At 40.2% G+C, this 27,134-nt stretch overlaps 1 protein-coding gene and 1 long non-coding RNA gene across 6 annotated transcripts; one reads left to right on the forward strand and one right to left on the reverse strand.

Annotated features, from left to right (window-relative positions):
- Positions 1-4: 4 nt before the first annotated feature.
- On the reverse strand, positions 5-13,805 carry impdh1b (IMP (inosine 5'-monophosphate) dehydrogenase 1b). 5 transcript variants are annotated; one of them, XM_078243067.1, is made up of 16 exons: positions 13,659-13,805; positions 11,856-11,954; positions 11,608-11,685; positions 8,227-8,275; positions 5,648-5,749; positions 5,455-5,529; positions 4,879-5,085; positions 4,667-4,754; positions 4,389-4,588; positions 3,764-3,854; positions 3,462-3,557; positions 2,740-2,883; positions 2,400-2,544; positions 2,158-2,301; positions 1,984-2,067; positions 5-1,459 (listed from the first exon to the last, which is right to left on the reverse strand). In XM_078243067.1, the coding sequence occupies exons 2-16, from the start codon at positions 11,951-11,953 to the stop codon at positions 1,438-1,440; spliced, it is 1,623 nt and encodes a 540-aa protein (XP_078099193.1). In that variant the 5' UTR covers position 11,954; positions 13,659-13,805; the 3' UTR covers positions 5-1,437. The 5 variants fall into 5 exon arrangements, with proteins under 5 accessions (XP_078099193.1, XP_078099194.1, XP_078099191.1 ...); XM_078243068.1 differs by having other exon boundaries at positions 5-657; positions 11,608-11,688; XM_078243065.1 differs by having other exon boundaries at positions 11,608-11,688.
- An 8,209-nt stretch (positions 13,806-22,014) lies between these two features.
- LOC144512330 (uncharacterized) lies at positions 22,015-23,943 on the forward strand. Its single transcript, XR_013500990.1, has 2 exons — positions 22,015-22,442; positions 23,260-23,943. It is a non-coding gene; the product is annotated as an uncharacterized LOC144512330 (long non-coding RNA).
- Positions 23,944-27,134: the final 3,191 nt, after the last annotated feature.

A 27,134-nucleotide genomic window follows, 5' to 3' on the forward strand; every position in this document is an offset into this window, starting at 1 on the left:
GGTGTGTAGCTTTATGCTTTTGCACTGAGCTGTCACGCAGCTTTTATTCATCCCCGTTTCAAGGCATATCTCTGGTAAAAAGAAACAAATAAATCAGAACTAAAATACACCTATGGTAACAGAGAACCTTTGCCACAATGATAATGCAGGAATGAACAACCGACAAGGTAACAAGTGACTTCTTGCGCCAATTTTGGTTTTGAAATTACAAAAGAAAAGTGTCAGAGGAAGTTTGAAGACACATGGCAGTATGTATGCAATTACAATAAAGCAGAATATAAATACAGCCATGTTTGGCTTAGTGAAAAAACAAACATGCATATCAAAAACACTTCATGCTCAATTCAAAGCCCCCCCAAGACAATACAGGTTTAATATAAAGTTGTTGTTTTTTTTATCTAAAAGTATTCAAATTAAAGTTAGAGAAACAGTCCTTTGTCCTCATTGCGAACCATTTTTGATTGATTTGATACGTTTTAGTTTTTTTTCTTTCAAACATTCCTGATCTTCAGCTTTTGGTCCCTTCCGTGCTCAACATATGAACACTATGCACTAAGATGGGATACTGATTATTTGTCAAGATATCGTTGAAGGGAAAATTAATGTCCACAGTAGTCAAGACTGGGTCTGGGTGCCGTCTATTGATTGTAGGGGACACTGGAGGATACAGAGTGGAAAGGATAATCGTCACGACCAATATCTTGTACCTCGGAATCCACAATATAGGAAGTAAACAATATGCGCTGAAATATAAGCAGCTACTGTTCATCGAGTAACTTATAGCTGTGATGACAAAAAAAAATTAAGGTAAGATTGCCATGAAACACCGACACACTGCACATAAAAATGTTTTGTCTTGTTTTCTGCACATACTAGTGTGTTTAAGAGCTGGGATGTAAGAGACTTGAGATGAGGAGCGGGCTGGTAAGTGTGGATCCTAAAAAAGCCAGATAGGATGCTGATGTGATCTGCACCATGGCTATTTTAGACTCACTAATATTAACACACTCGCCCAAGACACATTTTAAACTATATCACAGAGTTGGACACACACTACCCTTAATTCACCAAACAGGCACGCAGTTCATTCTCTCACTACTCTCAAGCCACAAGCTAAATTGGGAATCGGCTGCATACTCAAGATACAGGTGCGTATGTCGTTCCGAAATCCCTGATGCGCCACTTCTTGAGTGCAAAAATCACAGGTGTTCAGAGAGTCGGGTGTCAGTTTGGAGATTCTCACTTTGCTACTTTGCCTCTTTCCTCCAAAAGCAGCTGGCTGGGACCAGAGAGAGAGTAACGGTGGATACGACGGAGGATGGGGCAAAAGGGTGTAGAGAGTGGTGCGTATTTTAGCAGAAGTGGCGACTTAACATTTGGTCACTGTTAGATTGGGTGTGTCACGTGCAACGATGATCTGCACTCCATCCCCCCCGCTCAGTAAAGCCGCTTCTCGTAACTGTGGAGGCAGAGAAGAATCGGAGAGAAATCAGCGCATGCTCGAATATAAATGACTTCAGCTGCTACAAGTACGCTAACTGCAACTCACTTTAATTCAGCAAATTGCATCTACCCTTTACATGTTTACTGAATGCATTTGGCAGAAAACTGCTAAATTGCATTTGTACAAGAGTCAGTGTGGGACATGCAATACAGCCTGTCCAGTCCTTTTTGATAAAGCTTGCTGCTAGTCAAGTTAAAAGTTAATGTCCCTTCTTTTGTGCAACTATAGACCAGGTTTATTTCCCATTGCTGCGTTTGCTAATGCCAACACATAACAGGAAGTAGAGTAATATTAGAGCCAAGCTGTTTCTTGGCAATGTCATGATGAAAATCATCGACAGGTATGAGAGTTGACAAAGAAACCACAGTTCAGAGTTCCATGTCTGCTTCTGGGACTGACAGATGACATAACCTGCTCTCAGTGCAGAAACTGCCTCAACTCTAATTCAGTCCAACTTTCAGTCCAGTTTTTGTACTTACGAGTGAAGTCCATGAACTCCTCCCTCCACCTGTGCAGACATGGTCCTCTTTTCAAACTTCAGCTCTCCAGAGTACATCATGGAACTAAAAAAAAGATAGAAAGATGGTCAAATATAAGGCACATCAAAGTTAATATCTGCATTATAACCAGTAATTCACCCACATGCTACTCACCGGAGAACAGAAAGACTCTTTGCCCCGATGTCCTGGCAGCCATGCTGGATACCAGCTATCAGGTAAGGTACAAACTTGTGGATGGAGCCCTTGTCCTGGACTGAGCCTGACACACCCTGGGCTACCTTCACATTGTCGCCCTCACTGTGGAAAGACATCAATCACATTTTCCCCACTGGAATCACGCCTTGTGATCACTGCTCTGGAATTTTGGCCTTCACTACTTTTAGCCTCCCACATACCTAAAATAGCGTTTCTGGCTGCTCGTGCTCTTCTCCATGGCGTCTAGGGAGCCCATACCACGGTACTTTTTCAGCCGCACACCATCTGAGAAGAAGTACTCCCCTGGAGCCTCAGTGGTTGCCGCTAGCAACGAGCCCATCATAACTGGAGTGGGAGACAGGAAGGAGAGAATTATCTGTTGTTTTATTACCCAATCTAACATCATCGCTGCTGTGATAAACACGATTGCTATGAAGACTGAATTTTTCTAAGATTAAAAAGCTGTATGAAAAATGACTGTTCGACAACGCCTTCTTCTCACAACGTTCCACCCGTGTGTCATAATCTTTGAAATCTCACCAGTCGATGCTCCAAGAGACAGCGCCTTCACCACATGGCCCACAGTCTGAATGCCGCCATCAGCGATGACTGGCACACCGAAGCGCCTGGCGTACTCTGCTACCTTGTACACAGAGGTCCCCTGGGGCCGCCCACATGCCATGACTAGAAGGTAGAAAGCACAGCAACATGACTGCCATGGAAACCAATCAGGTTAAAAAATAAAATAAAAAAAAAAGTCAGATCAGACTTTTGAACAAACAGAAACCAGCTTATATAATAAGAAGCAGTATCTATTTCACTGGTGACTAATAGTTATTTTAGGTTCATGGCTCTTTGCTGCAACATGTCTCTTCTGTTCTTCTTGGCGATCGTGACTCTGAGCACGAGAGGCCGGTCCCCATGGCAACCCAGAATGGGGCCTTGGCAGATCACCATGACAACTAGGAGGATCTCAGGGTATTTTTTTACCGTTGGCAACCAAGCCTTTTCTTCTCACTGTAGTTTATAGCCAGATTAAGAACAGGTACAGCAAGCACTCAGGTGCTGCAGTTTAATATATATCTGCTTCTGTGTCCCAATTTATTCTTTTATATGGCCAGTTATATGATCACAACATTATCTTTTGTTTTAACGTGGTGCTATACATTAACCATTTATCTCAAATGAAATTCCATTTCTGCTAGGGAAAAAAATATATAATCTTTTTTTGTGTTTAGGAGATTAAAAACAAGGGTGAGTACCTTCCTGAGTGATGCAGATGGAGCCGCAGCCCATGCCGACTCTCAGAGCATCGACACCAGCATCGATCAGATTCTTGGCCTGGGCAGCTGTAACCACTGTAGGTAAAAAGAATAAAAATGTGTCAGCAAATGTGTGCAAACCATTATATTTTGGTGACATTTTAAGAAAGCTACCAAAAAAAAAAAAGCAGGCAGTGCTATGTGAACAAAATCAAAGTTGCTTGACTAACAGTATTTCCAATAACATGTATATTAACTGAGGCAACAGCAGCAACAAGTGTTTCTTTTTTCAACAAACTTACCATTTCCTCCCACCACCTGCAATTCTGGATACTTCTGTTTAATATAATTGATCATGTTGATTTGATACACCGAGTTGCCTTGTGAAGAGTCCTGGAGATCCAAAAACATTCATGGTTTAAGTACACTGGCGTTGGACCTGAGGATTCAGTAGTCTTAACAGATAATACAGGCTAAGGAATGCAGACAGTGTGTGTATTATACAGACATATTTCACACACAGAGAACACACATTCTGCACACTTACTGTACATTTAGACAATACTTTACCTTTAGCACCTAAGGTCAATTTCCAGATTAATGATATATAAAAAAAAAAGTAAGTTCCCAGTAAGTTATAGTATATTGAGTCATGGAACTCCACCATATTTGATTTATGGTTCTATTAATTTACACTGTCCACAAGTATAGTAGTATATAGTAGTAGTTAATGCACTGTCCTACTGGTCTTGCACAACAGCACACGTCCTCTTCATCAGTGGAAGTCATCTAAAACAGTATGGATTTTTGGGCAACCTCTCAAATAATGACCCAACTTTGGTCCAAGCATTCTCACACATTTATTACAGACTGGCACCAGCGATAGGATATACATAAGCCATAATTCAACCATTAAAAAGCTCCCACCAGTACAACAACATCCACTCCAGCCTGCACCAACAGGTCCAGTCTGTATTTGTCATCCTCCCTGGTGCCGATGGCGGCGCCACACAGCAGCTGTTTGCGCGAGTCTTTGGAGGCCAGCGGGTAGTCCCTGTTCTTCTTCAGATCCGTCCTGGCAATAATGGCCACCAGCTCGTCGTTATTATTTACAATGGGAAGCTTGCCTGGTTACGGAGAAAGTGAGGTTATTAAATTGCATGAGAGTGCTCAAAATCCAACTAGAAAAAGCTGCTTGTATTCACCTTTTTTACTGCGCTGCAGAATATCATTGGCTTCTTTCAGCGTAACACCGGCTGGAGCCACTACCAACTCCTCCCTTTTTGTCATGGCCTTGGAGATGATGTAAGCATCATTTCAATGTTAGAACAATTAAATGAGTGATCCCAAAACAAACATTTTTTTTTCCAACTGATGGATAAACAGTTTCTTAAAAAAAAAGCATAAAAATACACACCTCCTCAAGAGGTTTGCCACGGTCTTTCTCAGAAAGGAAGTCAATATCTCGGGAGGTGACGATGCCCACCAGTTTGCTGCCCATTTTGCCTGTCTCTGTGACAGGAATACCAGAGAAGCCATGTCTTACTTTGGCCTCAAACACATCCCCAACCGTCTGGCGCGGACTCATCACAACTGGGTCTGTGATAAAACCCTGCTCAAACCTCTGGAAACCAAACAAAAGGATTGCCGTTTGTTTTTCTCTTTGTTTGTGTAAAGCAGCGCAAAACATCACACAGCAAGAAACACACATTAATATGCCAATACAAGAAAACAGTAACACACAACACACAAAAACACACACACTTGGAAGACAATTACCAGAACCTATATAGGGACAAAACGGTACAAGAGGAGAAGACAGGTCAAGGTGAGATTTTAGTCCTTTTGATGTATTTTGTTTTGTACAGATACACATGCAAGTGTGTAATGGTGATGACAACAAGACTTAACTACGAAAATGCTAAGATGGTGTGACATAAAACACAAATTTTGAAAATGTCCTTTGTAAACATGAAGGATAATCATCGTTTACCTTAACCTTGCGGACCTCATTGGCTTGGAATTCTGGTGTGCAGTTGTGGTGGATGATACCAATGCCTCCCATTAGCTACCAAAATACAAAAAGAAAAAGAAAAAAAGAAATAAGATTCCAAAATAAAAATTAAGCAATACATGAAAAATTGGTTTCTTAACATATCATCAGTTTTGCCAAAGCAGTGTCTTACAGCCATAGCAATTGCCATTGCCGACTCTGTGACAGTATCCATGGGGGAGGAGATGAGAGGGGTCTTCAATGTGATCTTCCTGGTCAGCGCTGATGTCAAGTCCTAAGAGACAAAAAGGAGGGGGATGCACATTTTAATGGCTTCACAAGGAGGAGCTTGTTATTTTGCACATGAACCACCAGGGGGCAGACTAAACTTAGCAGATTCAATATACTGTACAATTGTGTCTTCAAGTGGTTTTACCTTTAAAGTGCTCATATTATGCTCATTTTCAGGTTCATAACTGTATTTAGAGTAGAGGTGTGAATCTTCACTGATCTCCCGATTACGATTATCATGTCAGCGATTCGATTCCATATCTTGATGCGTCAAATACATTTTTCTATTAAAGCCATATAGGATATTTAATTCATAGCTTTTCAAGCTTCAAAAACAAAACATTCTGCAGTGCTCTAATACTAAATAAATTGGATACATAAACCTACAGCACTGAGCACATGGCACTTCCTGAATGTGCAAAACAAACAGAATATGTAAACAGAAATGTTGTTAGGCCTGCATTAAATTGTAAACAGAAATGATCGATTATGGCCCGGTCGATTATCGATGCAGCATCGTCCATGTCCATGATTCGATGCATCGATTATTTGATTCATTTCAACACCTCTAATTTAGAGGTTGTACCAGAATAGGTTTACGTGGTTTAATTTTCAGAAAACATATTAACATATTTTTGTTGTACTGCACATTGCTGCAGCTCCTCTTTTCACCCTGTGTGTTGAGCTCTCTGTTTTAGCTACAGAGTGAGACATCTCACTTCTGTTCCATCTTTGTTGGGAGTCGCACCTGCGCAGTAGCTAGGTGAGGACTACTAGCCAGTCAGAAGCAGAGTATGAGGGCGTGCCACGCTGGCCGAGTATTATAACGTGTCTTACAAAGTGACGCACGTTTGTCATGGAAGTAAAGGCTGGACTACAATAGAGCAGTTTGTGAACAGTGTTTTCTGTTGGAGATGGTAAGTCCCTTTGGGCTTTTTCACTTTGTAAACCTATAACATGCACACAAAAGATATATAACACAATAAAGGAAAGGGAAAAAGCATAATATGAGCACTTTAAATCTGTTTAAATGACACTGAAGAACATGGAGGCCAATTAGCAGACTTATTAAAAACCGAGGTACGTGACATGAGCTCCTCTTAAGTAAAAGTGTACATCATTTAAACTTTTGTGCATCATTTTGTGTTCATCTGTGATATGAGATCTCTGCAAACAAAATAAACGGCACGGTCCATCAAAAACACATTTCGTCCTCTCTGGGACAGAAGCCTGACGCTGTCTGGAAAAATGGAAATGAGCCATACCACTGTGTCTCCAAATTTCACATTTAACTTCAATATCTGACTGATTCCCACGACAGCCAACACCAGCTTCTGCTATCGTCAGCTGTGCGTGTGAAAATAATGACATTCCTTGCACATGGGAAACCAGCGAATGAGTTCTATGGTGTCCAAGCTTTTACTCCTTATCTGTGACAGACATAAACTATGGAGGCTTTTCTCAGGACTTCACGGTCAAGGCAGGAGAAGTCAACTAACACCCCTTCTCCATTTAGAAAGCACAACTGCACTAACCTGCTAAATTCAACTGAGAGTTAGGTAAACATGTCGAGAATATCACGACCCCGAAGAAATTCTCACAACAGCTCCACGCACATGTGGCCCCTCTTCGTGTTTCCAACACCATACAAAAGCTAGAAAGTATATTACAAATGTCAGTCCGATCTACCGAGTCCCTGTGTGAACATAACCTACTCCATTCAAATTAGTGACTGAGGCCAAATGTGGAAGCATTTGTGTTATTCAAGCTTGAAATGACTCACTATCCTGTGGAAAAACTAGGGCAAGACAAAGACTCTGTTGAGACAGCCAGTCCATGACAACGTGGCGAGGCAGACAAGCATCTCACACACAGCAACGAGGGCTCTCTGTAACTCTGAAGGAAACGGGGAGAGATTAGAGATATCAATTAAATTACAATCCGCTGAGATGGACGAAGCAGAAGTGAGGGGATTACATCTAAAGCCCCGAGATTAACTCCCTTCATCTCCCGAGAGGTGGATTGAGCAACGGACCAGACACAAATGTAAACACAAGGGTGAGGGAGCAGCCAGTGGGTGACCACATCGGGCAAAAATAGCAGGGAGAGAAGACGTGACGCAGACGGTTTTAAATGGGCAAAAAACGAGAGCTGCCATTTTAAACGTGGTTGAGGTCTGGAGTACAGAGGTTTGTTTAAAACGTTTTTTTTTTTTTTTTTTTTTAAAAAGAGACTCCACTGTAATAAGTCTGATGGTTTAGGAAGTGGCTCTGCCAAGAATGGTCTGTCTGCTGACACTGCCACATTATCATCATGAGGGGTGTAGAAGAAACTGAAGAAATGATTGGCTTGTCTTTAAAATACCCAGGCAAGTCTCTTCTCAGATGTGACGGATACTTGCAACAATCTTCTGAAACAACAACCGACCTCGCATGCCCTTTTGTATTCTCAAATATGTCCTTCACACATAGGTGTACTCACCACTTCGTCTGAGGTAAAGTCGATGAAGCCAGGTAATATCAGGAAGTCACTGAAAGACATAAACAAAATGTAAAGTTAAGGGGCTGATGCAACTACGCATGGCTGTGAGGTTCAAAAGTATCCATTAAAATAGTAGCAGCTAAAGAGTTCATGTTTAAACCAACATGGAAACACTATCTGCATAAAATCAGCAAAATATCTCCAAACAGAGAACTGAAAATGTTTGTCTACATTATAAAGGTGCTCACAGGGTGACTTGAAAAGCAATCAAATGGTGAGTACTATTGAACAAGATTGTGTTTAAAATAAAAAATGTAGGTAAACACAGATGAGATAGGTCAACAAAAAAAAGAAAGACTTTGAATGCCAAACAACTTCAATGAACATTTAAATTATACATAGATATTTAATTAGTTTGTCATTACCTGATCTCTTTCTACTCATTTCCTTCTGTATAAGAATTTCAACTAGGACAACGTCAGTTTAGAGCCTGCAACCTATTGTTGGATACTCTTTTAGGGGTCCCCATGGTTCCCAGACTATTACTAAGTTACATAGTGGCTGAGAACAGACAGAGTGTAGCTGGGTGCATTCTGTACTTGGTAAAAAGCTACAGTTGATCTGTATCAGTGTGTTTGTTTTTAAACCACAGCCTGTATTTATTTATTTTTTTGCATATGTGGGTGTAATAAACAGGGCAGTGGGCCAAAGGAAAGATGCAGGAATAAGGAAAGCTTTGTATGCCATGTGGATGGATGTTGGAGGAAACTGGAGGGGAAACTACAGAGCGAGGGTATGTGAAACAGGTAGATGGTGAGCGGTACAGGACAGGTGGACATAACAGAGTCTAAATGAGAATGGGAGTTGAGAGTGAAGGTAGAGAGCTGACCCGCTAATAGATCTCTGCTGCTTCTTTTGCTGAAATAGTCGCCAAAGATGGGACACTACAAGGGAGGAGTCCTGTTTGTTTCCCTCACTTTGGAGCTAAAAAACAGCCACAAACATAAATGTGGGGACAAGCAGAAGTCCAGCACACATCTGCTACCATTTAGCAGCAGCCGCAAACCTCAGCTGTGACACAGGCTGCACCTACTGACTCAGGGTCAGCGCTACGTCGGAGCTCATTTGAATTCTAAAGAAAACACTGGCTTGGTGTTGCCTTATTATGGTTTTCATTTGAGTGGTAAGTTTAGACGAATGCATGATGCTAAGCGGGAGTGTTTCAAATACAATCGGAGGCCATAAATTGATCTTCCCCTGCTTGTACCGACACCGGTCCTTGCCTGGGCATGAAGGAGAAACACCCCACCCAAAAAACATAAATTCAGCTGAAAGCATGACACCCAGTTTTCTGTACTTCTAGCAGCAAGTTGAACAGGGTGAACTCGGAATGAGTAACACCTGCATGTCTGACTAACTGGTTTGTGTGACGAGGATGCTGACAGAGGACCATTATTACACTACTGTTAGCAGCAGGAATTTATTTGCTACAGTAGTTCTGTCAGAAGTGTAACAACAATCAGAAAGATGTGCCATTATGCCAGCCCTACGTTCGAGGTAATCAACTGCTTCATATTCAACTATGATTTAATAGGAGTTGGTTTCTGTTTGCAAAGTAACTTGGCCATAAGGCTGTAAATGTTCAGTCAATGATCAGTGAACGCTCCACCAGACCACAGATTGAATAACACAGTATGTAGTTGTGTAGTATAGTGTAAATGATATGGTTTAGTTGAAGTACTTTTGTGTCTAGTCTTGTGTGAATGGCAGTGACCCAGTATTTAACAAGCCTGGAGCTTGAGAAAGTGGCATAAGAGGCATGTGATTACATGGATTGTTTGTACATTTATTTTACAGTGTATACACGTTTACAAGCTTTATACTACAGTTCATCACCTTAGCTCACAATGTAAAGCTAACAGGTAAGAACTCTTCACCCATCTTGGTCTATGATGAGGCAAAAACACTGGGGCACCTTAACTTTCTAGGCTGTTTCAGCAGCGTTGACAGAACAATAGAGTTCAAAAGTAGCATTGATTGAAAGAGCATGTTCACAATCATGCCCACCTTGCTGTGTCTCTGTCTCACTTTCTCTAGGTGGCTTACTTCCTTTTTCTCTAACTAATAACCTAAAATTAAACTAAAAAAAGAAACTAAAAAAGATAAATTAGCAATATCTTGCTTGATTGTATTCTTAGATACAGTACCTGTGACAGGAGTGTATATGTGTTGATCAAGTCATTGGGCATATACAGTACAGGGAAAGTGGACATACATTTTAAATCTTGCAACAGAAGTTGAAACACTACCACTATATCTGCATTTGTCACACTGGAGTTATAAAGGGGTCAGACAGAGGACAAATGGCTTGAAAAGAGTGATGCAGATACTTTCAGCCCCATCCACCCCAATTCCTCCTGCATTACACAGGTCAATTCAGGCCATCATGTGCGCAACCCTTCCTTCGGTCGTGATGCACTTCATTACAGTGTGGAGAGGTTGTTCAATCACATGCGGACACACTCAAACATCATCACGTTTTCTATTCAATTAGCTTCTGTAGAGCAGAAGCAGCATGATTAGAGCAAATAACTGGTGGATTTTAGGTTGATAAAACCTTCCAACTAAACTTAAATCGAAATGCAGTCTTTTTTTGTGTGCAGACGATGATGCGGTAATACATTAACTAATGGTCTTTCAGGGAACGCTGAGAGGGCATCTGAAGTATTGATTGAAGAGGTTGTTGGAACCTGTGGCAAACATGTTCAAAAGGTTAAGCACTGCGATGGATTTAGGACAACGTTTTATAAGAGAAATGGCATGCTTCTCAGTGTACAACACCCGCGACAATTAAGTTGCACAACACTTGGCTTCATGTTATTCAGGATTAGGAAAATAAAAGTGTGTTTACAAGGATTAACAAAGAAAAAAAATTCAGTCAAGTAAGTCTAAGCCTAATAAGTGCAAATACAACGCATTTCTTGTTTATCACCAGAATGCTTACCAGAGCTGAGTGAGGTCAAGTAAGAAAACAATTAAGATAGTACTTAATTATTACTTTTAGGTAAAGCAAAGTGATTATAAGAAAGTGCATGAGCTGTTCTGGCATGCATGTTGCATTCACAGGACAGGTCATGCACTTTGATGGGTAGTTGAAGTTAATGTTATGTGCACTGGAAGCAAATTTGATCCCCATGATTAAGATCACGTTGAGCATTCCATTAAGCCCAACATTTATCTTCTCCATTCATGCACTTTCATGGCACCAGATTGCTTTGGAGGGACTGTCATTTGCTTCCTCTTTATGGATTCACTATTTGGACAGACAAAGGATTTTTAACAGCACAGTTTCAAAACGGTTTGAAGATGACTGTTACTCACTTGTAAGTCAACCCATCTCCTTTAGAGCATAGCTCTTCAGCCGTATGACCATCGGAGCCAACGCACTGTTGGTCAGATCTGCTGGTTCAAAATGTGTTGGCCATTACAAAGCACTCCTGCGTACACGTCACCCACCATTGCACGCAGGTGAGGTTTTAAAATCAGGAGACCTTACTTTGAATGAATTTCATTACTTTACTGAGATTTTCGGAAAATCAAATCAAAGTTTGTGATGCAGGGAAACTTACTTGTATGTTAGGCCATCTCCAATCGAGAAGAGCTGCTGAGCTGAGAGTCCATCTTCAGGGACATAGCCTGTACCACCGCTGATTAAGTAATCCGCCATGCTGCCAAATGATAAGAAGAGCCAATTTCAATCAACCGTGCAGCCCAGACACTCAGATAAAGATATGTATCTGAAGACAGTAAAAGGATGCGCTGCAAGAACACATCCACTTTGCAGGCAGAGCTTTAGTGACCTTTTCACAGAAAGACATAACCATAGCAACATCAACATCCCTTAGCCAGCTGCAGGTTAGTGCGCCTGCGTGGCAACAGCTTCATCTGCTTGCAAAAACAAGCTACTAATAATTCGGTAATACACTTGTAACAATGTTGCACACACTAAATAGAAGCATAGTTTTTATAACTGCTGCGGAGACATCACGGGAGAAGACGTTACTTAATTTTAGATCACACAAAGTACCACAAACGCATATGTCAGTGTAGAAATTCAACTAAAGCAAAATATGGCCGGGTGACTTACTAACATTTAACTGAACCACGCACTACACTATGTTAAAAGGTAATGGTAAACCCATATTCACCGAAAAGCTGTCCAAAGAAGAACACGACAAAGTGTCGTTTTTCTCTAGTTAGCTACTGGCCTGGTGACCTGCATTGCATTATCAGGAGCTAGCAGACATTAACGTTAGCTATCTCCTTGCACATTCGTATGCTGCTATAATCTGCGTTATATTACCCATGCTTGTATCCATTTTAGCCCGCCACATATCTCACCTCAGAAGTACCTGGTTAACCATAGCACTGTTGGAAATTGACATTATGCACAAAGCAGCACTTTTTAGAGTAAATCAAATGTCTGGTTTACATTTTTAGTCACCAACAATTACGGTCTAGCAAACATTGCAAAACCTTTTTTGAGTTTAATGCATGCCGAATTAAAGAGTGGCTCTTTTTTTATACTATAGCATCTAAAATCTTTTTGTACCTAACAATACGCATTTTCTAGCACAGAGGAAACACTATTTTGGCATTGTTTTGGATTAAATATTGGTGCTGCGTTCAGGCGTAATTCGGGCTTCATGCCAATGTACTGTGTGTAGCTACATGAAGGGTGATAAGACGTTATATCTAGCTAGCGTTAACATTTTAGAAATACGAAGCAGAGGTGATGTAACGTTACTTTAACGGAAAATAATCTGCAATAGTAACGTTAACGTTACCATTAAAGTTAACGTTAGATGGAACAAATACTTTCACAGCACTGAACACTAGCTAACGTTACACAAATATCTGTTTACAGTCAACACCACAACAACTAATGTTAACTGTTAGCTAGCTAGCTAACATTACTACTATACAATTGTCCCAACTGGTGTAACGTTAGATGTGTTGAAATAGTCTACTAATGTAGCTAGCTACATGCAACTGAACTTTTGGCAGACCAGACATGAGCCGAGTCCACACTACGTTAAACTTACAGACATGTGGGAGCAGCCGTTAGCATTTAGCTAGCATTAGCGGCTTGGTTATTTTGGCTTGCACTACAGAAAACGATCCCGAGACTTTAAATCAAGCTTTTCTACCGTTGGATAGATAAGCTACCAAGTGGCTTAAACTACGTAGCTTGTTAGCTATCGTGCAATAACGTTACAGCATATTTTCCTAGACGAAGTTACGTTAGCTAACGTTATAGCTAACCTTTTGGAGCTGATGCCCACGTTGACTAAGGGAAAGCAACTTTCCAGCTGTGAATCTACAGAAGTCGGGCTAAGAAATGCGATGATAGACACAGTAATTTCTTCTACCTTGAAGAACAATCTTGAAGAAAAAAACAGGCTGTTCGTGGCTCCAAGATGTAAAAGTACTGGTTGGCAGTAAAGTGATTCAGAAGTGATTGCCTGCCTGTCGCTGCAGACAGTACGTGTTGGTGTTATGTACTAGCAGCAGCAGCAGCGTCACATCCCCTCTCCTCCTCACAGAGGCGTGTTTAACATCTGCATTTTTGCTGCTGTATACAGTCTGTGTCATCCATGGTTTGTGTAATCAAGTTACACTGGTTAACGGTGGAACGAAAAAGGTTAAGTTTAAGTGTATGTTTAAGTTTATTTATTTCAAAAAGGGACAGTGCATATTAATGAACATTTCAAAGAATGTAACTATACAGGATTATAGCCAAAGTCAAATTTCCATCCTTAGTCCCTGACAGGTTGATGGTTCCAATAGAGCTCAACAGTGACCGCCCACTTTCTTTCGGCTCTGTCTCCGGAAGTGTTTTTCCCCATTCAATTGTTTCATTGACGTTTCAAAAATTGCTTATATAGAGAGTTTTAAGTCTGGAACCAAGCCAACCAGCTACGAGATGAATAGTGAGCATAACACATTTGATTCGGCGCAAAAAAACATTTTGAAAACGGCAAAAAAGGCAAATTTACAAGACCAACTATTATAGACTTCAATGGTAGAAGCTCGCTCTAGCCGTTCACGGTTTCGCGGGTACGGTAAACGTTTGTCAGATGGATGTAGTGGAGTAAAAGTACAATATTTTTCTCTGAAATGTAGCGGAGTAGAAGTAGAAAGTGGCATGAAAAGAAAAGACTCAAGTAAAGTACAAGTACCTCACATTTGTACTTAAGTACAGTACTTGAGTAAATGTACTTAGTTACATTCCACCTTTGCTATGCACATTTACTTTGGGCAGTTTTGAGGTACTTTACTTACATTCTTCCATAATGCTTCTTTATCCTACCAATAGCCAACATTTTAAAAGGATATTGGTCTTTTTACTCAACTACACGTATAGCCTTCTTTTCAGATTAACAATTTACCTACCAATTGTATTGCCATGTTATAAAATACTATGCATTGGCATAGATTCAACTTTACAACAGTATGTGTAGTTAAAATAAGTCCAGACTGCAGCAATATTAAAATGCTGCTAATATTGCTTACATTACATACTGCAGCTTCATGGAGCAGATCAGAGTGACATGTTTCACTACCAATACAGTTTTTGTTCTATCTGCTGCTAAAAAATAAGGGACATTATTTTTTACACTTTCTGTGACAACAGGCAATTAGGTAACTTGAGTACTATATTTGGGGCTGGCATTTCCGATATATTGATTATTTCTTGCAGGGATGTTTCACTGATTACATTTCAGATATTGAATGCAATAGAGAACCACATGGTATTCTCTGTTACCCAATATAATTCAAAGTCCTCTTGTTCTATATTAATCATAGGTGATGGTTGGATCTGTTTCCCACTCTGTGTTTGTGTCAAATTAAATGTGGGTCATTGCAGATATGGGTCAATGGTTCCTGTATGCACTGTAGCTATTTTGAGCAGTTGATTCAGCCTTGTTTATCCCCCCTGCAGCATGCTGCTCACTCTTTCCTTGATGGTGCATCACTGAATTGTCTGTGTGCAGAAACAACTTCTCACAACAACAACAACAAAGTCATTTTTTTGTTGTTTAAGCATCTGCTCATAAGCCATAAATATTATCTACATGGCCTTCAAACAACTCAGAAATGAAGTGTGCCATCCAAAGCAAGGGCTTTCGCCTCAAGGGCATTTGCAATCTGATTCAAATGCAAGTGTGTGTGGACACGTAAACTGACCCGACGGTATGAAGTTAATTTACATGTGCAGCCTTATGAAGGCACAGGCAGTGAAAGTAAAGCATGAAAGCCAGAGGACTTACATCACATTGTCTTTTGATTTCACATTAGATATTGGCATTGAGGGTTGATATTGTTGTGGCATTTTCCCATTTCATTTTAAGTCTTGCTTTTGCTTTTGCACTTGAACATGCATCATTTTAGAATCAAGATTAGCTGTGAATTCTGGGAGGAAAAGTTTGACCTTTTACAAATGTTTTTGCAGAACTCACACTTCCTGGTAAGAAATTAAACTTGCAGCAGGCAACTTTGCAATTACAAATAGCTACAAAAAGCTTTCATATCCTGTGAAAATAATAAAACAAACAGATGTATTTTAACCTAAATATTGTTTGAGTTGTGGCTCATTCTCCATATACTTTCTCAGCAACTCACCTCTCTGGGCCTAGACCAGCCTGGATGCGTGTGGCGCTGTATCGCTGGGCTGCAGTTTCATGTCCATGGCCATGTGAGGTTTGCCGGACATAATGTTGCCCTTCCTGGGATGAAACGTCGGTATGTGGGGGCTGAGTGTCTCCTACGATTCTTCGATAATCCACATGCTGGCTCTCCCTCGCTGCATCTGCACCAAAGTGCTCATAACCATACCCCTCCATCTTCCGTCCAAGGTCAGTCCCAGGATCCAGTGGCCCTTTCGCTTTGCTGTGCAGCTTGCTTGCTTTAAATTAAATTTACAAAGTCAGTGAAAATATCCAACAGCTGAAGATTACATGTGTAACGGAAGACTTCTTGAAACCCTGATTTCATATGAACTTCATAACCCAAGTTTGGAGGAGTGACAATTTGCAAAACAAATGCAAACTCTCCATTTGTTTCTAAATATTCTTATCTGAATTCCTTTGTCTGCTCTATTTACTCTGCCTTCCAGACCAGATATGGAGCTGCATTGGTGTTCCCACACAGAGGAAAAAAAAGACCTGTGTCAGGCTACTCCGTCTGCCCCTGCACAGGATGCACCTGCCTACAAAAAGGCACCAGCCACCTCTAGGCGTGTCGATAAAGGGCGTCACCTAGGAGATTCTCCCACTGAGAGGGTGTCACCGTGGAAATGATGACAGCAGCAGAGCGTTGTTGTAGAGAGGCTGTTGTGGTGATGTCTTCGAAATCTTGGAGAAGATTTTCTGTCATATAGGCAGAGGGTAATGGAGAGGGTAGATGAGCCCTGTACTGTACTTATATGTAGGATAAAGCACTCATTGCCCTGAGCGTTTCCTTTACACGTTGAATGGAGTGAGTGCTACTGTCCTGCTGAGTGCTCTACCAAGCTCTCTATGTCCTGCTCCCTCTCCATGTATGGGTTAATCCTGCTTTCTATCGGTGGCACCACGTCACTTTCACAAAGAGGATTTCAGAATTAAAATATACAGGACTAGAGATGAGCTTTGCAGAAAAAGCAGCACATTTTTGCAGCGCAAACAGCAAGATCATCACTATGGTGTTCTTTTTATTTGTCTCGCTGGGCTCCACTAAAACCAAATACATACAAGACATATCATTTCTGGAAATATTTGGCACCAAGGAGCGTTTTTCTTTTTTTTTTAACGACTCCGGACTTGAATGATAAATTTAGCTTCTCACACCAGGACCGATGGGTATTTTTTGTAATGCTTCTTATGCTTAAGTCCAGGCCTCGTGGAAAATGTGGGTTTCCAATCCATTGCTAAGTGAAACTGGGGCTATACAAAATGATTCTGTATATGAATAAGCTCTGGTGTAACCACTCCACCTCCTAAAAAAAGGCAGAGGTTAGACTCACAAGCTGACACAACATGTACTTGTACCTTGATTCTGCCGAGTGAAGCTTGCACCAAAGTGCCAGTGTTACATAATGTGTTTTCAAAAGAATGCACCCTATAGTCTGCAAGCATGTTTTTTACATGCAGCGCCATCAGTTCACATCAGTTCACACAAATTAATTGTTTCTGACATCAGAAAAGGGTGTTAACTCATGCCTTTGGTGGGATGTGCATATAGTATGCAATGTACCGAATGTATGTGTTGTGTTATCCGTTGTTTGTTTTTTTGCTAAACTTGTGTAGAAATTTAGCAAGGGGAAATGTTTCCCCTCCACACAGACACACAAGTGGGCCGTTACTCTTCTCAAAGGGATCACCTCCAGGTGACTGACTGTTTGTGACAGTTGGTGAGACGTTAAGATGGAAAATCCTCTTAAGCCCGTCCTCTGAGGTTCCCCACTTACAACTCGCATTTATCTTTAACACATGGTAACGGAAACCCCATCCCCCAACACAATGAAGATAACAAATTAGAAAACTGACTATTAGTATCAAAGATACATTCTGAATATATACATTTGTATAATCTACTGTAAATTGATTGACAAAATGCTGCTCCTCTGACTGTAGACCTTTGCTGCTGTTGTACCCTAAGATCAGGTTATCAATGTCATTAAAGGGTTAGTGTCTCATGCACTAAAAGGGATGGGAGCACACTCTTAATTTCACATGTGCATGTCCTTAAGTTGTTAACTCCACTCACTCATTCATTTACATTTATCATAATGAATGTCATGTGCACAGTGTGGATACTCATTGGCTGCCTCAGGCAAATCAGAGTCATACAATTTACCACAAGGTTAACCATTCCCAACAAAAGAGTACTCATTGTGTGTGAATGACTGGCCACTGAAGATATAATTTATCAGATGGATGGAAGTCAGGAAGAAGTTGTAATTAACTTCATGTTACATTACTCTGATGCAGCACAGGCCTCTTTTTAAGTAGAACTGCAGCTATAAGGGACTGGAAATAAAATTGTGTCTCCTTTTCTATTATGTGTTTTTTTTTAAAGACAGGTATAATGTCCTCTAAAACAGTCATTTCACTTCAAGTGCAAGTGAAATTGTGATACACTGTTATTCATGAGTTTTTATTTCACTGTAATTGCTGCAGTTATTTTTTTTTACCAAAGATAAGTGTCATCTCAGGAAGAGCAAGCAAACTGTATGTACAGAGTAGGCAGAAGTATCAGTATAGAGTTGTTAACAGAGGAACATATTAAGTAAAACTCGATTTTTCACATCAAGATCAATTTACTAGTCATGGAAAGTACTACGCAGCCTATAAAAACAGTTGTATAATGTATTCTGTGGCTGTGGTGAGGGATTAACGTCACAGAAAGTAACAGGGCAGCCTGAGTTACAAAAACCTCTGGGCAATATTCTGCAGTTGGTCCACTGCCACCTACCTACCACCTGTCACATACACATTCACAACATGGCAGCTTCATTGTATTCCCAGACACCAAACCACATGGCACCACACGCACCAAAGTGCGTGTGGTGCTTTGATTAAACACAACATACGTAAACTAAATATACAATACAAACAGCATTCTATTGAAATGCAGTAGTGCCAAATTCTACTCTCCAAGGCTGAAGCCTGTGCTCTGAGCTCTTAACTGTGCTACACTGACATCTAGTGGATACAATGTTTTATTACCCCAAACACCATTATACTTTCATGAGTAAAAGGGATTTCTTTAAAGGTCCAATGTGTAGGAATTTCTCACATCTAGCGTTGAGATCATATATCGCAATCAACTCTCTCGCGCCACGCAGCTCAAAGTACATATTACAGCTACGGTAGCCTTCACGCTTCAAAAAGCCAGTCTCTTGCTCTTTTCAATATAATTTTTCTTTTTCTGGGCGAAGAAGAAGTTTGAAATTTGGATTTTGAATACGTGTGGTCCTCCATGTTTCCTTCTTCAAACTTGCCGGGGCCAGCAAGCGACGATACCCATTAGCAGCATTAGCAGCACCTGTGAGTTTATCATGTGACAGCGAAAACGCGAAAGGCGGAGCAGTATGTCCTTTATGTCCCTTACCGGCTAACGTATTTCAAGATGGCGCATGAATATGGAGCGTCTACCCCAGTTCATGTGAATGCAAATGTAACATTTCAAGCCAAAAGGAATACTTGGAATTGATGGTGGAGGTAAATATTCATGAAAAAGGACAAGTTTGTGAACGGGCAACGCAGATTTTGATAATAAACAACTAAACACGTTACACACTGGACCTTTAACCCCTTGTGTTATCTTCCGTTCAACCATGCAACTTTTTGTTTTTCTTGGTCAAAACTTTTTCTTTTTTTTTTCAACGTTTTGGTCGTCTTTACGACCCTTTTCTTGCTTCCCCCGATGTTTTTGAAGCTTTCTTCAACATTTATGTCACTTTTTCGACCTTTTCTTTCACTTTTTCCAATGTTTTTGAAGCTTTTCCTGACATTTTTGTCCCTTTTTTCAACGCTCTCTTATCAATTTTTTTTTCTTCCAAATGCTATAAAATTGAATAAAACACAGACAATTCAATGAAAGTAGTGGACTCAGCATTTATTTTTCTTGTGAAAAGCATTGTATAGAACCATCCACGTTATTTCTTTTGACAATTTGGTTGAAAGAAACCCACATTTTTGAAAATGGGTCATATTTGAGTGCAGTTTAATCATTGTTCTGCACAGATTTACTGTACCATGTATCAAAAGGAAATCAGGATCTATTTCCTATCCTTGGATAGCAACTGTGAAATACTAAAAGTGACTACTACAATTTGTTCATAATGTGCTCATTTCTTCACTTTTAATGATCGCGCCAACAACATTTGGATGGATTTGGGGTCAAAAGAGGTTCCTCTGATATCATCTTGTGTTTTACTGGCTCTGCCAATCTTTCAGCAGTAGCCTATGATTCATACTAATATTTCTCATTGAGATTAACCTGTTTAAAGTTTAGTCAGTGAAATGAAAAACAAAAGAAATGAATGTCTGTGTGTAATCTGAACTATTGGCTGCCTGCCAATTTCTGGCAGTGAAAACCGCAGAGTAGTCTCTCAAAGCTGCTTACACTATTCCTACACAACTTTCTTTAAACCTCAGGGAATCATAACACATGATTCTCAACGCACAGAGGAAATGATTTGGAAGTAATGTCTAGCTATTCAGGCTTGTGTGAGAAAAAGTTTTTTTGACTCATATCAGTATCATAAACCATATTCAGCATTATTGCCTCGAAAGTTTAGACCATGCCATGTTTTAAATTAAGAATGTGTAAACCATGAGGTAGCACTGACAAATCATATACTGTCATATCAAATGCTTGGTGTTGATTTAAGAGTTAGCCCAACATTTGCTATTATGCTTCCAGTGAACTGTGGTGGCCGTCTAGGCTGGAGTTTCCTCAAAAACTGTGCCAAGCCTCAGGGGAAGTGAAATCATGACTGTTAAATAACTGTTAATGAAAACGATAGAACAGCGCTGCTATTTCGTTCAGCTCATTCTGCTGAATGGGGAATTTTCCAAATAACAAATCTGGAATTTTCCACTCTGGCATGTGAATAAACCAAGATTGTATTTATTTATTTATTTGGATAAAAGATAACAGGTTTTCTAACAAGTTCATACAGAGCGGATCCTGGTGTTGGACAGGTCTGAGCGAGCCCATAAATGTATGTGCATGTGTGTGTGTGTGTGTGTGCGCGTGTGTGTGTGTGTGTGTGTGTGTGTGTCTGTGAATTCAATAGGTGTCTCTCTGAATGCTTACTCACTTTGGCTGTGAGTGACTAAGAACATACGTCAAATACATTGCTCAACAGTCAGCGTTTTCCTTTTGTCTTTAAATGTCAACCTAACTGTTCAAACAAATACCTTACTGTTTTATGACCAGATCTGAAATGAGGAAGTTAAAACTCTCAGATATCATCTCGTTCTTAATCCTCTTGTTTGCAAATGGGTGGGATATGGTATTTCTATCATAAGACAGACATACCATGCCATAAGTCTCTAAAACACTAAAACTAAACTAAAAGTCTGTCCATCACTTTGTCCATCACTTTGGTCCAGACTGAAATATCTCATTCATTGTCCCCAGAGGATGAATCCTATCCCTCTAGCACTACCATGTGGTTGACATTTCTTCCTATAGTCTCACATTGCCAGACCTATCTCCACAGCTCTTTGGAGTTGGGTCTGGCTACACCACAAATACATTCTAGGGTAGGAAAAAAAAACGCTCTGTATTACACGATGCAACTTTACTTTAAAGCAACGCTAGTGTTGCTTTAAAACTTGCCACTTTCTGCGTGTAGCTTGCTAGCTCGAAGTTTGTTGTTGTTTCCCGAAGCGAAGGGATTTTGACAAAGGCAAACACACAGGGAGAGTAAGGTGATGTCCGCATTTATCCTGGAAATGTACTTGCGTTGATCCAGACTATTCCAATTTTAACTTAAAATAGGAAGCTTCTGTAATATGGCCCCTGGAGTGTTTACATTCTACAATTTACATTTTTTTTAGCATAGGCCTACAGGGTAGGTATTTTATAGGCAATATAATTACAACTGACAGGAAACAGGCTTTTGGGAAATACAATCTACAGGAAATATCTAGGCTAATTGAACATAAATGAATAAATAATATATACCTTAGTGAGTCTTATCTTTTTCCTATTTGTCCTCATCTATGACAGTGATACAGTTTAAAAAATGAGCACGATCAAAGAACTGACGAGACAAATGAAACACATTGAAACCTATGACTATATCAAAATATGAAGCATAACAACCTCGTGGAAACTCCTCAACTCTCCTCAATTCAACTACTTTAATCATGAATCAGGAAGTTGTCTACTTACAACGTGATGTCACTGGCAGGATACGCGTTATAATTGAGCACTGTTTGACATAAGGTAATACTGCTCACAGACAGCAGCGGAGACAGACAGAGAGCAGCTGGGTGATTTCAGCTTCAGCGGTGGAAGAAAAAACTCGTTTTTGACCAACAAATATCAGCGGATTTCTCTTGGGCTGCCCTGTTTGTTGTTGGAAACAACCTCAACCTACACTGCTACGCGAGAGAAAGAAAGATAGACACTGCAAAACAGCCGAGCATCTGGTAAGTTATTACAACCAACGAAATAGTCTGTCCCAGTTTTAGTAGTGCTTAAAGGAAAAGATCCAAATTATTGTCGCTACGCGGTGTTGTGTTTTTTATTTTAATTTTTCGTTTCCAAAGCCATGTGCATTGGATGCTACCTTCATGTTCGTTTCTGAGCGTCTGCATTTGATTTTCAGTGAGGGTTTTAGTCGAATGTGTGTGCAGAACAAAACCGCAATAACTCTAATTACAAATGTGACGTTTAGTGGATGTAGAGTGGAGTCCTAGATTTTTTTTAAATCAAATGAAGATATATAGTCGCAAGCATCACTTACGGATAAATATTGAAATATTTCCTACGATAATTCCAACAGCCTTAAAATGCACCACTATATGATTCTTCCTGTGTGGTCTCTAGCTTCCTTGTATATACGCTTTCTCCATACACAAGTCCTTTCTACCCAATCCTTACCAGTTCACGCACAACATTTCTTTTGTGATGTGAGCCACATTAAGTGAAAAGTTGTCCTAGTTTGGAAATTTGAAGATGCCGTTTCAGCCTTCTTTTGGAACATTGTCCAAAATGTGTGTGCGTTTTACATTACATTTATTTGGCTCCAGCTTTTATGCAAAGCCACTCCCCCCCCAAAAAAAGTGCAAGAATCATGAAAGTACATTAACTTCATAAAATATGCAGATCTACTTTAACTGCTACAGGAGATTGTTTTTTTTGTTGTTGTTTTGTTTTACTTTATGGGCCAAGGTGCAGTCTGAACAAATGTAACTGACTAACTGTAACTAATCTTTAAAACTGATCGTTGTTTTTCTTTTGCAGCTAATCGTCGATTACCACGGGAGCCATGGTGGCAGCAGTCCTTAAGTTGTATTTAATTGGAACTGCGCTGAGCGTCCTTGCAGTCATTTTTGGAATAGTAGACTCCTTTGGTGGTTTGATGTACACCCAAGACCATCACTACATTTTGGACTTGGACCAACAGACACCGAGGCAGCTGTCCTCGAGCAACCACCGGAGAGGATCGCCTGTGACTAAAAACATTGGCTCATAGGGGAAACATCTGGCGTGATTTACAAGAAATGGCAGCTGGATGGGCATGCTGGCTACTGTGGCAATGGCTCAATAGACAGTGAGACTACGTTTCTAATCACTGGAGATAGCAATTATCCGGATTGTTCTATGGCTTAGTATGGACATCAGTGTAATGATCCAGGTTGTTCTATTGCTGAGTATGGACATTAATGTAATGTCTAACTTGCTATGCGTTCTGCGTTAGTTTGTTGATATGGATGCATAATCCCACAGCATGTGTTTGTGTTTGCTCTACTCTGTATACTTTTAAACAATGTATCAGCTAGGATGTGTTAAAGCAACTAAAAATTGGATGAGAACTGTAATATCACTACTGAAGAATAATTTGCACTAAAACCAGAATGTTTTGTCTTTGCGACGTGTGTATTTTGAGGTTTTTAGTATTCAAATAAAATGAATTTTTAAAAAAAACATTGAAGTGTTGCAATGAGTACAAACTGCTGCCTCTATTAGCTACAGAAAAAAAAAGTCAGGGGCTTCCTGTTTACTGAAGAGTTTATTGGAAGCCAGGCTGACTAAGTATAAAATGAAGTGGAAAATACTGACACAACTCAGTAATTCAGCGGTAATTTAGGACTAAAGTTTGAGCCTTGTATCATTGCTGATGTGCTGTGACATATAACATTTTTTTTAAAAGTGGCATAAGTTTATTGACTCAGTTAAAACATGGTGACCTACCACTAGTTGACTATCTGGCTTTTCAGCTAAGTGCATTGAGGACAATTGGCAAACAATGAGGCTAAGGTAAATACTCATGTCTATTAACTCTTTCCACCTGCACATGTATTTTGTTACTGTTTATTTTCCTCTGTCTGACCTTTCTTTTAAAATGTACACGTAAACATTAACATATTACTGATTCATTGTCTTTTTCATCTTAGCGCCGCGAGGAGAGCGAATGACGCAGACTACATCGCCTGAGGTTACAAGTAATTACTTACTGCTTTTTCCCCACACACCACCACCCCCCTCAACATCATCCCAACACTCCACAAGAATAAAACTGAACTAATAATTATGTGTTTTTCAGCCTTCAGATCTTTCCTTGACCTCATTACCTTTTTTTCATCAAGGTTGAGAAAAGGTGTTTAGGAATAGGACGTAATGACTATTTGACTGCATCCCCTGTCTATTTTGTCTGAATAGAATGAAGACATGCTACTTTTATACCAAATACTACTGTATAATTAAAAGCAAGTGTGCAGGACATATAGTGGTGAAATCAAGTTGAACTAACTAGTCAAGTCATGCCAAGTGTATTGATTCAACTGATTTCATATGCAATGTCTCATCGGTAAAGCCCACAAGAGCAACGTGTACCAACACGGCCTAAACTCTCCAGTGTACAAGAAAAAAAAACATAAGAAAGACAAATTGAAGAAACCGCAGAAGAGGCAATTGAAGAGAGATGGCTGGTTGCGCAACAGGAGCCCTGTGAGCACCGTCTAGATCATTGTGTCTTTGGTCTATGAGTATGTATTAACAATGAATCAAATGGATGCATCCGTGTAATGTAAAAGGGACTGCTCAAAGAGATGAAACCAGGGGGAATTATGAGTGATGTCTGGCCCTATGGAGCAATTCAGCCTCTTTTAGCTCATTGTTTTACTTTTATGGAAGAAGAAGACAGACTTTATTGATCTCCAAGGGTCACTTACATTACACACAGGCCCGAAATACACACACATGAACAAACAGGACCCATACACATGCATTCATGGAGAGATGTCAGAGCCAATGAACAGATGCCTTCCAATGAACAGGGGGTTTGGTATTTGGCTCAAGGGCACCTCAGTAGTGCCCAGCAGTACCTCTCCAGCTACCAGTCCACACTCTGTACTTGGTCTGTACAGGGACTCAAACTGACGACAGTCCGGTTCCCAAGACTGAGCTACCCCCAGTTGTGGTTCAGTCTCATTAATCCCATCAGACCCAGATCATTTTTTTCTCACGTTGAAATGGAAAGTGAATACTGCACTTTCATTACAGTCATCAGGTAAAACAAATAAGTACATGTTCAAACTAATATTTAACATAATCTTCAAGCTGTACTAATTCAATCACCATTGTCTCTGACTGAGTCACTAGGTTGTAGCAGTGAAGTTCCCCTCACTGGTGACTGAAAGCAACATTGTTAACTCAACCGTACAACGTGTCATTTCCTGGTTAAGAGCTCATTAAAAAAAACACAGAAACAAGCACTATGTGTACTCAACTGAATGTACTCCGAAACTGAAGACAGTTAGAAGCAGCACAAAGCATCACAGCTTTGGCTTAACAGCGATTCCCAACCTTTTTGGTCTGAGGTCCCCCCCACAGCCCTGTCAGATGAACTCACATACTGTTTCATCCATTCCCAATGTTTTTTCCAAATGTATAACACTATTCATTATATAAAAGTGGATATTTTTCATACTTGTTGAACATTCAATATTAAGGTTGGTTCAGTCAGCAATCATACTACTACTACTACTACTACTACTACTACTACAACTACTTGGAGTAAAGCTGAATGTTTCAACCATTTATCCATTCATTTTAGCTAACCATTTCAGCCGCTTATGCAATACTTTAAAGCTTCAGTGCGTAACTTCCATCATGTTTTTTAATCCTCCTGTCCTCCTTAGCTGCAAGCAACTGCATCGAGGAGGGTTGGGGGCGCGTGCACGATCACGTAAGGCTTGTATCACGTGGACGCGCTGACAGTGTTGTTGTCATTACTTAGAATTCCTCATGGGGAGGACAGAAACTATGCACTATACGTAGCTTTAAGCTAACCATTTCATATGTTATTCAATACTTTAAGTCAGGGGTGTCAAACTCAATTTCACTAAGGGCCACACTGGAAAAAGGGAATCACATCAAGGGCCAGACACGTATAGTTTATTGACAAAGTAAAATATCTTTGACTCAATTATTGCATGTCTCATATAGTCTTCTCACTTACAGTTTGGTCCACATAAAGCCATGAAAAAGTGAGCAAAAAAGTTCCAAAGCCATTCTAGAATTTAGCAAATCCAGCAAAACAATGATTACATTTTCTAAGTAGGCTACCACACAGCTGACTCACAACAACCTCTTTCACAGTCTGAATATGGTTCTGTGGGAATTTCTGAGTCTCAAAGTCGTCAAATTTGCCAAATTCTGCTTTGAGTGTCGCGTAATTGCGTTTCCCATGTTTTTGGTTTGGTGCACAACTAGGTGGGCCAAAATGTATTGTGAACCTAAATTGATATGCGGGCCGGATCAGAATGTGCGAGGGGCCGGATTTGGCCCGCGGGCCTTGAGTTTGACACATGTGCTTTAAGTGAATCACTTGAACTGTTTAGTCATTACTTTAAGCTATTTATTTCTACTATTTACTCCAAGTTTTAATCTAATTCTCTATATATACTCTTTGTCTGAAGCGACGTTCAAGCTCTTTAGTTTGACGGTAGAGGTCCACATTAGATCTGCAGAGCTGTCTGATTCGGTTGGAACTGGGACACTGGAAGATTGTTTTTGAGAGATATTGGAGGATGTGATTCACCATGGAGAAGACAGTTGCTATGCGTAGGCTTACGGTATAGGTCAGTTTTTAGGCTATTGTTTTCTTTAATCAT

The sequence above is a fragment of the Sander vitreus genome, chromosome 23, assembly GCF_031162955.1.
Source record: "Sander vitreus isolate 19-12246 chromosome 23, sanVit1, whole genome shotgun sequence".
NCBI lineage: Eukaryota > Metazoa > Chordata > Actinopteri > Perciformes > Percidae > Sander > Sander vitreus.